Source organism: Oncorhynchus kisutch, linkage group LG20 (assembly GCF_002021735.2).
Source record: "Oncorhynchus kisutch isolate 150728-3 linkage group LG20, Okis_V2, whole genome shotgun sequence".
In the NCBI taxonomy this organism is placed as follows: Eukaryota; Metazoa; Chordata; class Actinopteri; order Salmoniformes; family Salmonidae; genus Oncorhynchus; species Oncorhynchus kisutch.
This window is the reverse complement of record NC_034193.2, coordinates 23,429,578-23,443,455: the sequence shown is the minus strand read 5'-3', so window position 1 is coordinate 23,443,455 and position 13,878 is coordinate 23,429,578. Positions and strand designations below refer to the sequence as shown.

At 47.3% G+C, this 13,878-nt stretch overlaps 1 protein-coding gene across 7 annotated transcripts in view; it reads right to left on the bottom strand.

Moving 5' to 3' along the window:
• The window catches only part of LOC109865500 (myosin phosphatase Rho interacting protein), a 102,453-nt gene that overhangs the window by 7,739 nt on the left and 80,836 nt on the right, over positions 1–13,878 (bottom strand). For all 7 annotated transcript variants that reach the window (XM_031799608.1, XM_031799606.1, XM_020453737.2 and 4 more), the window contains 6 exons: positions 12,424–13,231; positions 12,208–12,324; positions 7,190–11,071; positions 6,066–6,213; positions 5,848–5,953; positions 553–712 (listed from right to left, as the gene is read on the bottom strand). In XM_031799608.1, coding sequence (XP_031655468.1) covers positions 553–712; positions 5,848–5,953; positions 6,066–6,213; positions 7,190–11,071; positions 12,208–12,324; positions 12,424–13,231 — 5,221 coding nt within the window. The remainder of the gene's footprint in view (positions 1–552; positions 713–5,847; positions 5,954–6,065; positions 6,214–7,189; positions 11,072–12,207; positions 12,325–12,423; positions 13,232–13,878) is intronic.

Here is a 13,878-nt window from a genome sequence, read left to right as displayed (position 1 = left end):
AGCGTGTATGGAGTTGTGTAGGTGAGCGGTTTGCTGATGTCAATGTTGTGAACAGAGTGCCCAATGGTGGTGGTGGGGTTATGGTATGGGCAGGTATAAGCTACGGACAATTAACACAACTTCATTTTATCAATGGCAATTTGAAAGCACGGAGATACCGTGACAAGATCCTGAGGCCCATTGTCGTGTCATTCATCTACCACCATCACCTGTTTCAGCATGATAATGCAAGGCCCCATGTCGTAAGGATCTGTACACAATTCCTGGAAGCTGAAAATGTCCCAGTTCTTCCATGGCCAACATACTCACCAGACATGTCACAGACATATCTGTATTCCCAGTCATGTGAAATCCATAGATTAGGGCCTAATGAATTTAATTTAATTGACTGATTTCCTTATATGAACTGTAACTCAGTAAAATCTTTACATGACTCATATTTCCATCAATGAACAAAAAGCGTAATTTGGCAATGTTTTTTTTCTCTCTTCTCCCAGTCATTGTTGGCCGGTAAACAATTGCCGGCTAACGGAAACCGTGTTCTGTGTGTACCTGGTTGTGTGCGTTGAGCTCCTGGTTCTCCCTCTGACACTGTCTGAGGGCCTGTCTCTCAGCCTCCAGGGCCTGGGCCAGGTGGGCATTCTCCAGACACTTCTGAGAGTACTGCTCCGACAACACCTCCAGCTCCCTCTGGATCGACTGCAGCTCCTCCCTGAGACACAGTCACGTGTACATACAGTGCCTTCAGAAAGTATTCATACCCCTTTACTTATTCCACATGATGCTGTGTTACAACCTGAATTAAAAATGTATTACTAAGAAAAAATATATTTCTCACCCATCTACAAACAATACCACATAATGACAAAGTGAAAACATGTTTAGATATTTTTTAGCAACATCTTTTTTAAATTAAATATTGAAAATGAAATACAGAAATCGAATGTACATAAGTATTCACACCACTGAGTCAATACATGTTAGAGTTAAATAAAAAAATAAAATAAAAAAAAACTGAGGCAGTGATTACAGCTGTGAGTCTTTCTGGGTAAGCCTCGAGGAGCTTTGCACACCTGTATTGTGCAATATTTGCCCATTATTCTTTTCGCTCCGTCAAGATTGTTGCTAGGCAACAATGTTCAAGTCTTGTCATCAATTTTCAAGCAGATTTAAGTCAAAACTGTAACTAGGCAACTCGGGAACATTAATTGTCTTCTTGGTAAGCAACTCCGGTGTAGATTTGGCCTTGTATTTCAGGATATTGTGCTGCTGAAAGGTGATTTAATCTCCCAGTGTCTGGTGGAAAGCAGACTGAACCAGGTTTTCCTCTAGGATTTTGCCTGTGCATAGCTCAATTCAGTTTTTTTTTATCCTGAAAAACTCCACAGTCCCTAACAATTACAAGCATTCCCATAACATGATGCAGCCACCACTATGCTTATATGGAAAGTGGAATATGGAAAGTGGTACTCCGTAATATTTTGTATTGGATTTTCCCCAAACAAACAATTCAAATCAAATGTTATTGGTGACAAACACATATTTAGCAGATGTTATTGCAGATGTAGCGAATTGCTTGTGTTCCTAGCTCCAACAGTGCAGTAGTATCTAACAATTCACAACAGACACAAAAGTAAAATAATGGAATTAAGAAATATATAAATACTATGATGAGCTATGTCGGAGTGGCAATGACTAAAATACAGTAGAATAGAATACAGTATATACATATGAAATGGGTAAAGTAGTATGCAAACATTTAACAGACTAGTGTGCCATTATTAAAGTGACCAGTGACTCCATGTCTATGTACAGTACCAGTCAAAAGTTGACACCTACTCATTCAATGGTTTTTCTTAATAAAAAAACTATTTTCTACATTGTAGAACAATAGTGAAGACATCAACACTATGAAATAACACACATGGAATCATATATTTTATATTTGAGATTCTTCAAAGTAGCCACCCTATGCCTTGATAACAGCTTTGCACACTCTTAGGGGCCAACAACGAGTACTACAGTCAATGAACTTCGGTAGCATTTTCCTCAAATTTGCTTTGTTAAAATCTTCAGCTACAATAAATGCGTCCCCAGGATATGAGGTTTACAGTTTGCACAAAGTCCAGTGTAGTTCCTTGAGGGCCGTAGTGGTATCGGCTTGAGGGGGATTATACACGGCTGTGACTATAACCAAAGACAATTCTCTTGGGAGGTAATGCCATCAGCATTTGATTGCGAGGTATTCTAGGTTCGGTTTCTGTACGTTATCACCATCACATCACCGCCTTTCTTCTTCCCAGAGAGTTCTTTATTCCTGTCTGTGCGATGTACTGAGAACCCAGCTGGCTGTATGGACAGGGACAGTATATCCGGAGAGGGCCATGATTCCGTGAAACAGAGTATGTTACAGTCCCTGATGTCTCTCAGGAAGGAGATCCTCGCCCTAAGCTCATCTACTTTATTGTCCGGATACTGAAGCGAATAACATACCCGGAAGCGGTAGATGGTGTGCACGCCATCTTGGAGCAGCCTCTGGAATCGGTTCAATTGCCCAGGGGGGTACGAACAAAGCATCCAATTTGGGAAAGTTGTATTCCTGGTCTTAATGCTGGTGAGTTACCGCCTCTCTGATATCCGAAAGTTCTTTCCGGCTGTATGTAGTAACACAAAAAACATTCTGGGCTAATAATGTAAGTAATAACACACACAAAAAAATACTGTAAAGTTGCTTCGGAGCTAGAAGCAGAGCTGCCATGTCTGTCGGCATCATCTTTCTGTTCTGAATACAAAGTGTTAATTGCTTTGCCACATTTTTTCCAGTATTACTTGTTGTACAGGCTTCTTTCGTCTCACACTGTCAACTGGGTTAGTATTCTGGAGTAACTACAATGTTGTTGAGCCATCCTGATGCAGCAAGTACCATGCTTGAAAATATGAAGAGTACTCTGATGTGTTGTTTTGGATTCGCCCCAAACATAACACTTTGTATTTTTTATTCTGTACAGGCTTCTTTCTTTTCACTCAGTCATTTAGGTTAGTATTGTGGAGTAACTACAATGTTGATCCATCCTCAGTTCTCCCAGCGCAGCCATTAAACTGTTTTAAAAGTCACCATTGGCCTCATGGTGAAATCCCTGAGCAGTTTCCTTCCTCTCTGTCAACTGAGTTAGGAAGGATGCCTGTATCTTTGTAGTGACTGGGTGTATTGATACACCATACAAAATGTTAATAACTTCCCCATGCTCAAAGGGATATTCAATGTCTGCTTTAAAAAAAAATCTACCTACCAATAGGTGCCCTACTTTCTGAAGCTACTTTCTGAGGCTGTACTCCCTGGTCTGTGGTTGAATCTGTGTTTGAAATTCACTGCTCGACTGAGGGACCTTACAGATAATTAATTGTATGTGGGGTACAGAGATGAGGTGGCCATTCAAAAATCATGTTAAAACACTATTATTGCATAAAAAGTGAGTCCAAGCAACTTATGTGACTTGTTTAGCAAATGTTTTACTCCTCAACTTATTTAGGCTTGCCATAACAATGGGATTGATACGTATTGACTCAAGACATTTCAGATTTTCATTTTTAACACATTTGTAAAAATAATATATATTAAAAAAACAGAAATCCACTTTGACATTATTGTGTGTAGACCCGGTGACAAACAATTTATATTTAATACATTTTAAATTGAGGCTGTAACACAACAAAATGTGGTAAAGGTCAAGGGGTGTGAATACTTTGAAGGCATACACAACCCCCTTCCCCGAGGAGACCTTTTACCAGTTGCCACTGTCACCTTGCAGCAAATGCATCAGTAAAAAGGTCTAGCTATACAAGTCAGCTTTGATTGATTAGTGTATATGGGCCCATAAGTAGACAAACACCATATGTATTTGGAAAGTGAAGCTAACATTTTTTTAACTTGTCTCTATACTCCAGCATTTTTGATTTGAGATCAAATGTTTCATGACTCGACAGTACAGAATGTCACCTTTTATTTGAGGGTATTTTCAAACATTTGTTTTAACGTTTATAAAAGAAAGGACAATGTATCTATTCCTTCCATTTGAAGAAGTCATAAGTATTTGGACAAATCCACTTATAGTGTATTAATAATGTGGTTAAAAGTGTAGTATTTGGTCCCATATTCCTAGCACGCAATGACTACATCAAGCTTGTGACTCTACAACATCATGGAATGCATTTGCTGTTTGTTTTGGGTTATGTTTTGCCCAACAGGAACTGAATGGAGAAAGACGACTGGAGTAATTATAACAAACAATTCAATTCTAAAAGCCATAACTAGGGCAAGGTAAAAAGGTAACTGCCAAAATAAAGGATGTAAATGAGGGATGCAAAGTATATTGACAGCAGGTGGTTCCACACAGGTGCGGTTCCTGAATTAATTAAGCAATTAAATCATCCCATCATGCTTAGGGTCATGTATAAAAAATGCCTAGTTGCCCAGCATTTTGGCTACCATGCCTAGAAGAGTTCTTAGTGACTTTGAAAGAGGGGTCTCAAAGGGGCATAGGGGGTTTAAAGGGTTTGTTTGCGTGTATGTGTGTCACCAGATCTCAACCCAACTGAACACTTACGGGAGATTCTGGAGCGGTGGCTGAGACGGCGTTTTCCACCATCATCAACAAAACACCAAATTATGGAATTTCATGTGGAAGAATGGCGTCGCATCCCTCCAATAGAGTTCAGGACATTTGTAGAATCTATGGCAAGGTGCACTGAAGCTGTTCTGGCGGCCTAACGCTTTATATTGGCGTTTCCTTTTAGCCGTTACCTGTATTTAGTTTAATTTGAAAACAGTATAACATTTTCCAATCTCTGAATGAGTAGAGTAATATTTCGAAGAGCTAAGATGTTTTGGAACACTTCTAACGCAATGATTAAGAAAAACCATGAATAAACAATGAATGAGTGAGAAAAGTACAGAGGTTACAACAAAACATGCTAACCGCTCACCATTACCAACAACAGGGGCGGGGTGGTCTGATCTGTGTGTGTCTAACTTTCTCACTCCTCATTATTGACGATTCCTTCATTATGATCCATTATTAATCATGGTAGCATCCACAATAATGTAGACGTGTTCAGAAACATTCTATTCTTAAATACAATAAAAGTGACTCAAATCACAGAACATTATTCACCCTTCAGTTCCTATTAGGCAAAACATAATCAGAAACAACCAAAACATATTGCAAATGCATCCAACACGTTTGTAAAGTCAGTCATTGTGTGCAACGATGTAGTCAATGTCTGTAAGGATATCTGTAGTGTCTGTAGGGACCAAATACTAAAACAGTTTACTACTTTAATATACAATAAGAGATTTTTTTAATGTAATTTTACCCACTTTTTTCACCCCAATTTCATAGTATCCAATTGTTTTTTTGTAGTTACCATCTTGTCTCATTGCTACAACTCCCGTAAGGGCTCAGGAGAGACGAAGGTCGAGAGTCATTCGTCCGCCGAAACGCAACCCAACCAAGCCGCACTGCTTCTTAACACAGCGCGCAGCCAACCCGAAAGCCAGCCGCACCAATGTGTCGGAGTAAACACTGTGCCCCTAGCGACCTGGTCAGCGTGCACTGCGCCCGGCCCGCCCACAGGAGTCGCTAGTGCGAGATGAGACAATGAAATACCTACCGGCCAAACCCTCCCTAACCCGGACGACGCTAGGCCAGTTGTGCATCGCCCCATGGACCTCCCGTTCGCGGCCGGCTGTGACAGAGCCTGGGCTCGAACCCAGAGTCTCTGGTGGCACAGCTAGCCCTGCGATGCTGCTACGTACCAGTTGTGTTCCCAACCAAAATAGGGACTTACTGATACTGCTCGTGCAGCTCGTCGATGTCGGTGCTCAGTCCGCTGATTTGGGAGCGCTGGTTCTTCTCCATTTCCTCTCGGTGTGCGTTCTTCATAGCCTCAATAGCTGGAACACAGAAAGCTAGCGGTCAGAGTCATTACAATTGTAGGCGGCAAAAAAAAAGCCAACCAAATCTGGCAAACACTAGGGATTGGCCAATGCAGGGGCTAATCTTTACCAGCGATGGTGGCGGCGGTCTCTTCAGCCAGTAGCCTCTCCTTCTCCTCCAGTAGTTTGGAGACCTCCCTCTGGTGCTGCCTCTGGAGGTCCTCGACGACCTTGTGGTGGGTCTCCTCCATGGCTGTGAAGCCTCGCTCACACGTAGCCTGGGGGAGAAGGGGTTAATACTGTTGGCATTGTTTAAAGCTCCCCACAGCGTAGTAGTATGCTATTAAGGCCTTAAATCATTGAGTGAAGAACGCTTCCTTATCCTTACCAGATTTATGATGAAATTTAGTATGCTCAAGCGATCGGAGTAATCTAACTTGGGACAGTCTGTGAGACGTCAGTCCCATTTGTGTTATGTGCTCTGACGAGTCTTCATGGTGAATTATTTACCAGTGCAAGCAGAATTACATCTGAGAAAGTCATGCAAGCATTTTTTGGGATCAGAAGCCAAGCAATGTTAGTATGAGGGAGTGTGTTTAAGGCAGCCAATTTTATCAGGGCAAAGAAGAGGACATCGAATAAGATTTGAATCCGTCTTTCTAGAAACATGTGTATCAACATTTCTGCAATTGGTTTCAGATACTAAAACAGCATATGTTCAGCGTTTAGTATATTTCTAAAACATTATGTTGCGTGTTACAGACACTGGGCATTGTTGTCTGTGTGGGGGTAATATATTATGGTTATAGAGTAACCGGGAGAAAAGTATGGTTCTGAAGCATGAGTGACTACAATGCTGCATTTCAATAGAAGTCATTTGTATTGTATGCTACTTTGTGGATAACAATTATGTTGTAGATCAAACTAATATTTAATAGGATAGTTCCATATGAAATCGTCAAATCATCCTTACCACATTCTACAAAAGTATCCATGAATGTTTGGCCATGGCAGAAATGGATATAGTGCCATTTCTGGATCAGAGTGCCCCCTACCCCACTCAGGAGATTTTTCAGTTGATTTCATATGTAATGACCCAAGAATAAGACAAATTATTCTAATAATAATGTTTGCAATTCCCATAGTTTGACTGATTATAACAACCATCGCAACCAACTATTCAGTCATGCTCTACTACTGGGCTTACCACATGAAGACTACAATTTACGACGTTAAGAAAGGAAGAACAAAAACCTTTAGACTTTCAAAGTCTCTCTGGTATTTCTCTCTCAGGCTGGCCACATCTCCCTCCAGATGCTTGGTCTCCAGTTCGTCCCTCATGGTGTCCATCTGGGTCTCCAGCTCCTGGATCCTGTCCTTCAGGACTACCATGGGGTCCGTCGCCACCCTAGCTTGACCCTCCTCCCCCTTACCCTGCTCCTCTTCCTCCATGGGCCAAGCCTGCTCAGTGGATGGGGTGACCTCCTCGGGTAGTGGAGACTGAGAGTGGCCCGACTCAGGGCTACTATCGCCCTTGCTTCCGCTATCCTCTTGGTCTTGGATGGAGCGGATGGTCTCTGTGTAGTGGGCGTGCAGCCTCTGGATCTCCTCCTGGTGGACCTGCTGCAGCTCTCGGATCTGCCCCTGGAACTGCTCCTCCAGTCTCCTTAGGTGGCCTTCGTGGCGCTCCTCTATGGTGTCCATGTCCACCAGCAGGACTTCCAGCTTCCGCTGGCTGTCGGCCGTGGTCTCCATCAGGGCCAGCTCGGTGGAGGCCCGGCCCTGCTCCGCCTGACTCAGCTCCAGTTGGTGCCTCTGCCTCAGCTCCTCGGTCTCCCTGTGGAAGCGCTCCTCCAGGAGAGCCAGCCGCTCCTGCTGCTGGGAGAGCTGTTCCACTCGCTGGCCCATTTCCCCTCTCAGGGCCTGGTTCTCATCCTGAAGGGAGGCCATTGTACACGTGAAGCCCTGGCGCTCCTCCTGTAGGGAGGCCTCGTAGCGCTCCCGAATGGCACCAACAGTGCAGGCGTGCTCCTGGACAAGTACGTCCATGCTATGGCCAGCTTGCCGATATCGGACCAGGTCCCGCTCGTGGTCGGCTCTTAGCCTACAGGCTACGTAGGCCACCTGGGCCTGGATAAGCGCCTCGCGCATGCAAAGGGAGCCACCCGTGAGGTTGAGGGTGGATTGGTAACTTGAGTTTGCTTGGATAATATTGGCTAAGCCAGGATGGCTGCCGCTCTCAATCGCTTGGGAAAATCTGTGGAGGATAGCTGCCTGTCTCTCTAGCTCAGCGGCCAAGTTGTCTCGCCCAACTTGCAGAGATTCAACAGAGTCAACGCTACAAGATGGCACGCTTCCCACTAAGTGTCTATCCACTACTTCCTCAGCCAAATCCTGTGCCTCCTCCATTTCAATCTGCTCCATATAGGGAGTCAGTTCACTTACGTCAGCTAAACTCTGCTCCTCACTAAAGCCAAACTCACTACTGACGTCTTGAAGGACTTCTGTCAAATCAAGTCTTTTGGGAGCTTGGATAATCTCTTTCAAAGCAGATTCCCTTTGTTGTAAGCTCCCATGGGCTTGGGCCAATTCCCTTTTGAGCATTTTGAACTTCTCCTCATAAAAGCTCTTAAGACTCTGAAGAGAGTGCGATAATTCAGCTTTGACACAGGTGTTATAGATAACAGTAACATTAGCCTCAAGGGACATACTAGCCACTGTTGACTTAACATCTGAGCTTTCTTCCTGCATCAATTCACAACGGGATTCCATTTTCTCCACCTCGGCCCAGAAGGCACTCTCTAACATTAGCTTCCTGGTCAAGACGTCTGCATAAACAATTGCCACACAATCGCCATCACTTCTTTTGATGGTCTCAGTCTCTCTACATATCTCGATAAGACGTTGCAAAAGGTCAGAGTCTGGATTCTGTATCAAAAAAGCCATCTTATTCAAAACCATTGCCTCAAAAGACAGTGTTTTGGCAAAGAGTCGTATCGTTTCCTCATTCGATGCTTTGCTCTTGTGAATCTCTTGGGCTGGACTTTGTGTGACCTCTGATGGGGGCTCATTCCATGTCATCCCGCCCTCTCTAATGTACAATGTTGCACTAACTAACTCATTCTCGATCTCAGACAAAGTGTGGAGCTGCAGCCCTGTACTGCCCGGGCAATGACTACTTAGAATACCCCTGACTTTCTCCCTACTGGACTCTACACAGACTAGGGCCTTGGCGTATTGGTGCTTAGCAGCTGTAATCTGACTAACTGGCCCAGGGAGGGCACTGCTGGGTGCCTCTTCCTGTTCGAGTCTAGCATTGAGCTCCTGGAGCTCTGAATCAGTCCCTGCCCAGGAGCCTTGTCCCTCCATCAGACCCTCTGGCTGGTCCACCCGCTGCTCCTCAAGCTTCTGGGTGAGGTCTCTAAGCTTCTCCTCTGTGGCCAGAAGCTTGATCTCCAGGGCAGTTATGATGGAAATAAACTTCTCTGGGTCGCTGCAGAACTGGAATGTAATATCAGAAGAGTTGGTCTCCATGGACAGTTGGAAGTCTTGGCTGATCTCTTGGCTAATCTCTTCGCTTATGTCTGAGGAAGTGTTGTCTGCATTACTGGTCTCCAGGTCCTCTGATTGGATGTATTTTTGGCACTGAATGCTGGAGAACCGTATCCTCTGCCTTTTCGCTTGAGACTCATCACTGTCTGAGGAGCTCTTCACCTTGGAACCCAAGTCAAAGGTCAGCGAGGAGTCGGTGTTCGTTGGCAAGGAGTTGGAGGACGACTGGCCCCTTTCCTTGGTTGTTTCCCGAGCATGGAGAGCCCCCTCTTGGGCTCGTTGGCGTTCCATCCGAAGGTCGGCATAGCCCAGCTGCAGGGCATTGAGGTGCTGCTCGAGCTCTGCAATGCGGTCCTCTGCCACCACCAGCTTGGCCTGCAGGTCCGTCTCCGCACTGCAGGCTTCGCTCTGGCCCCTCAGGCCCTTGTCCATCTGGCAGAGCAGCGCTTCCCTGGCCTGAAGCCTCTGCTCAGTCTCCTCCAGGCTGCTACCCAGGGCGGCCATCTTGATGAGGGCCTCGTTCAGGTCCTCCTCCTTGCGCTCCACTAGTCTCTCGTACATCTCCTTGGTCTGCCGTATCTCCTCCTCCTTCTCCTGGAGCACACGGCTGATCTTCTGGAACTCCTCCGACGCCCTCTCATAGGAGTGCTCCAGTGTATAGTAGTCGGCCTCCTCGGTTTCCAGCCGGCTACGGAGTTTGGTCACCTCCCGGTCTGCCTCAGAGATCTGGTTGAGGAGCTCCTGGCAGCGGCAGGTCAGCCGGCCCTTCTCCTCCTCCAGCCTGCGGACGCTCTCCCTCAGCGTCTCCGCCACATCCGTTGTCTGGGCCAAATCCTCCTGCAGCCGCATCACTTCCTCCCTGACCTCGTCTCCATCCGAGGCGCGCATCCCCCTCAGAAGAGCCTCCACCTGCTGCTCCGCCTCCAGCAGCCTCTCCTCCAGCTCTGCCCGCCCAGACTCGGCCTCAGCCAGCCTCCGGGCTAGGCTCTGCCTCTCCCGCTCGTGGCTCTCCTGCAGGGAGCGCTGCTCCGTCCTCAGGCGCTCCTCCTTCAGGGCCTGGCCCTGCTCGGTGGCGCTCAGCCGGCCTGTCACCTCCGCCAGCCTCTCCTGAAGCCTGTGCACCTCCCTCAGGTGGTCCCTCTGCAGGGCCTGCTGGCGCTCCAGATGCCTCAGGGCCTGGCTCCTTTCCAGAAGGCTGGCCTCCACCTCCCGGAGCCTGTCCTCGCTGTCCCTTAGCTGGACCCGCAAAGTGGCGTCGCTGCGCACCCACTCCTCCTCCTGCTCCCGGGAGCGCTCCTGCTCCAGCTTGAGTTCGTTTCTCATGCGGACCACGGCCTGCTCGCTGGCCAGGATCTCAGCCATGGCAGAGCTGAGCTTGGCCTGCAGGGCCTGGATGTCAGCCTCGTGGCGTCCAATAGCGTCCTGGGCATCGGTGTAGCTCCTCCTCAGAGTCTGCACCTGGTGCTGGGCCAGGTCCTGTTTGCGTCGCTGGGCCTCCAGATCATTCTGCAGGTCTTGGTTGAGCTTATGCAGACGTTGCCATGGCGCTCTGTGTGGTGAGGAGGAGGGGGGCGAGGTGCCGCTCTTTAAAAGATTGATGAGACAGTTTGATTAGTGACATCATCTTTTATTTACCCCCACAGTTACGGTGAACCACATCTCTGGGGCTATGAGGGAAAACCCGGGAATCTCATTCCCATCTCAATATAGATTTGATATCTTTTGATATCTTTTGATATCTTTTGATATCTTTTGATATCTTTTGAAAAGCTTTGTCCCAAGCTTCCCACTGTGCTTTTTCAGGGTGACCTCAAGGGTGAAAATGGAAAACAACTAAATATAATGAAGGGGGGAAAAAAAATCCAAACTGGTGAATATAAAGTGACTGAACAAGATACATATTAAACTGTGAATAGATGGTGAAACTAAAACGAGTCAAATGGTCTCTATTGCCCCTGATATTTCAACTCGCACATAATTATAATACACATTGAAAGGAAAGAAAAGGGCGAATGTGACGAGGAAACGATCAAATATCCAGCGTGCCATCACTACATGTGCGAACGTGGGAACATGAACTGTAAATGAATGAAGAACTGAATGCAACCATGCATACTCCCAAACACCAAAAAGTCATGCACAAAAACAGGCTGAGAGGACAGGATGGCGAGAACGACAAAGAAAGAAAAAGCACAGCGGCAAAGCTCCTCTAGGTTCTTACCTCCGGCATCAATCCAAACCAATCATTTCCCCCCCCAGTAGATGTGAGACTCCGTAAAAACAGTTAGCGAAAAACCATGCCGAGACCACCACAACCATGCGCATCTGTTTTTAAAAGACTAAGACCCCACACCTGTTAGTAGAATCACACACACACACACACACCACAAAGTCAGAACACGCGACATCCTCAACCTCACGCTATCAGTTTGTATTCCCATCAGTGAGAACATTGCCTTCCGATTGTAAATACTGTGTATCACCCTAAGATGTTCGGTAATGTAATACACAAACTGAATACGAAACCCTGCTGCGAAAACGAGCCAGAATATCAAACGATAAAAGCCCTCTAAAACATGAACTCACAGTAAAAGGGTACATCATTTAAAATGATTTAAAGCGACATGATTGGTAATCTCTCAAGTTGTAATAATAGCCAACTAACTGAATCTAATATCCAACTAATCAGACGTGATCAGCTACTGTTGGGCGTGTGGTACCTGTAGCACGTAGCCCTCCCTGGCACTGTGCTCTCTGCCCCTGGCATCTTCGAGCTGCTCCTGCAGCATGTTGTTCTGCTCCTGCAGCCTGGCCAGCTCCTTCTGGGTCTGCCCCAGCTGCATCATTCACATGCATTAGAATATAGTACGGTTCCTCATTATAAATTACACACAGTAGAATAATTGAAGCTTTGGCCGGTGTGCATAAAAGCCTACCTCTTTGTCCAGCATGGCAGCTAGCTCCTGTGGGGGCAGTCTCTCAGCGAGGCAGGCGTCAGTGGTGCTGATGGGCACCTGCTTCTCCTCTCGGAGCGGCGTGGTCTCCACCTGATGCCACCGCTGCTCGATCTCCACCTGCACGTCGGGGGCTCTGCCGTCGCTCTCCCCGCTCCCCTCCGCACCAAGCTCAGAGTGGTCGACCTCCATCCTCCCCTGGTCCTGGGACTCCCCGGGGTTCCTCGGTTCGGCCCCCACTGCATTTACAGTGGCCGTCATTGTGGTGGTGACCGTGCTGGGTGCGTGGGTGTTCTGCTTAAAGCGCTGCGGTCTTTCATCCCGCCGCCGCCCCCGCTCCTGCTCTGACTCCTCCCTGGTTGCCACGGCAGAGCCCCGGCTGGGTGGAGGGGCCGAAATAGAGGAGGAAGTTGGCGGGGAAGAGGTGGTGGAGACAGGGGAGGACGCCAGGGAAGAAGTGGAGGAGGACGAAGAGGAGGTGGAAGAGGAAGAAGCAGAGCTGGGGTCAACAGTATCTGGTGCTTTGTCCCTCTTGGGGTCCTCCGTCTGTCCGGGCTGGAATTCAGACCAGTCGTAAGTTTTGGAGCGGCCTTCTCGCCTACGCTCTCGGACCCGGCTCTTGCGTGGCTCCGAGGCGGGGGCGGCGACTGTGGCAGGAGCGTGGTCTACAGACCTCTGTGTTTTGACCACCCGGACCTCCACCCGGGGGCTCTCGGGGCTGGGGTCAGGGCCTGGCTGGGGAGACGGATGCAGCACCACCCGCCCTCTGGCCTTCTCCTCAAGGAGGGAGCTGAGGACATGGGAGGAGTGAGAGAGAAGGAAATGAATGGAGAGGAAGAGAGAGAAAGAGACTGGTCAGTGATGGCTTAAGACACTCAGTACGGGTGTTAAGACAAATCAGCACATTCGAGAGGATCGGCCTGAGCAAGGATGACCGTGCAGAATCCCTGACCTACAATCATCTTGCGCCCCCCAGTTAACGACTAATGATGTGACCAATGCCGATGCCCTCAAAATGCGCTGAAGAAGCCCATGCAAACTCAGCTACACAGACACTGCTACAGAACATCAACTATTCACTTACAACAAAACATCTCTGTGCTCACAAAGTAAGCTTAAACCACAACAGTAAATGAGAGGAATACATTGGGACATTTTAGCACTAAAGCAGTCTGAGAGAATTGGGCCAAACTGCAGTGAGTGCACGATGGGCCTCAGATCAGATTTGGCCTTTCTCTTTCGTAAGACATGTCTGTAATCCGAGACTTGAGCCGAGCGCACTGCAGTTTCTCAACTTTAGCAGTTTGTACAGTAGACGAGCGGGGGAATGTGGTCACAGTCATCTGCACACTGCTTGGCATTCACTGAAACCGCGATGGGGAGTGTGCACCTAAAAAAGTGGGCTGACGGTAAAGTCTATTTCCGGGGGGGGGGGGG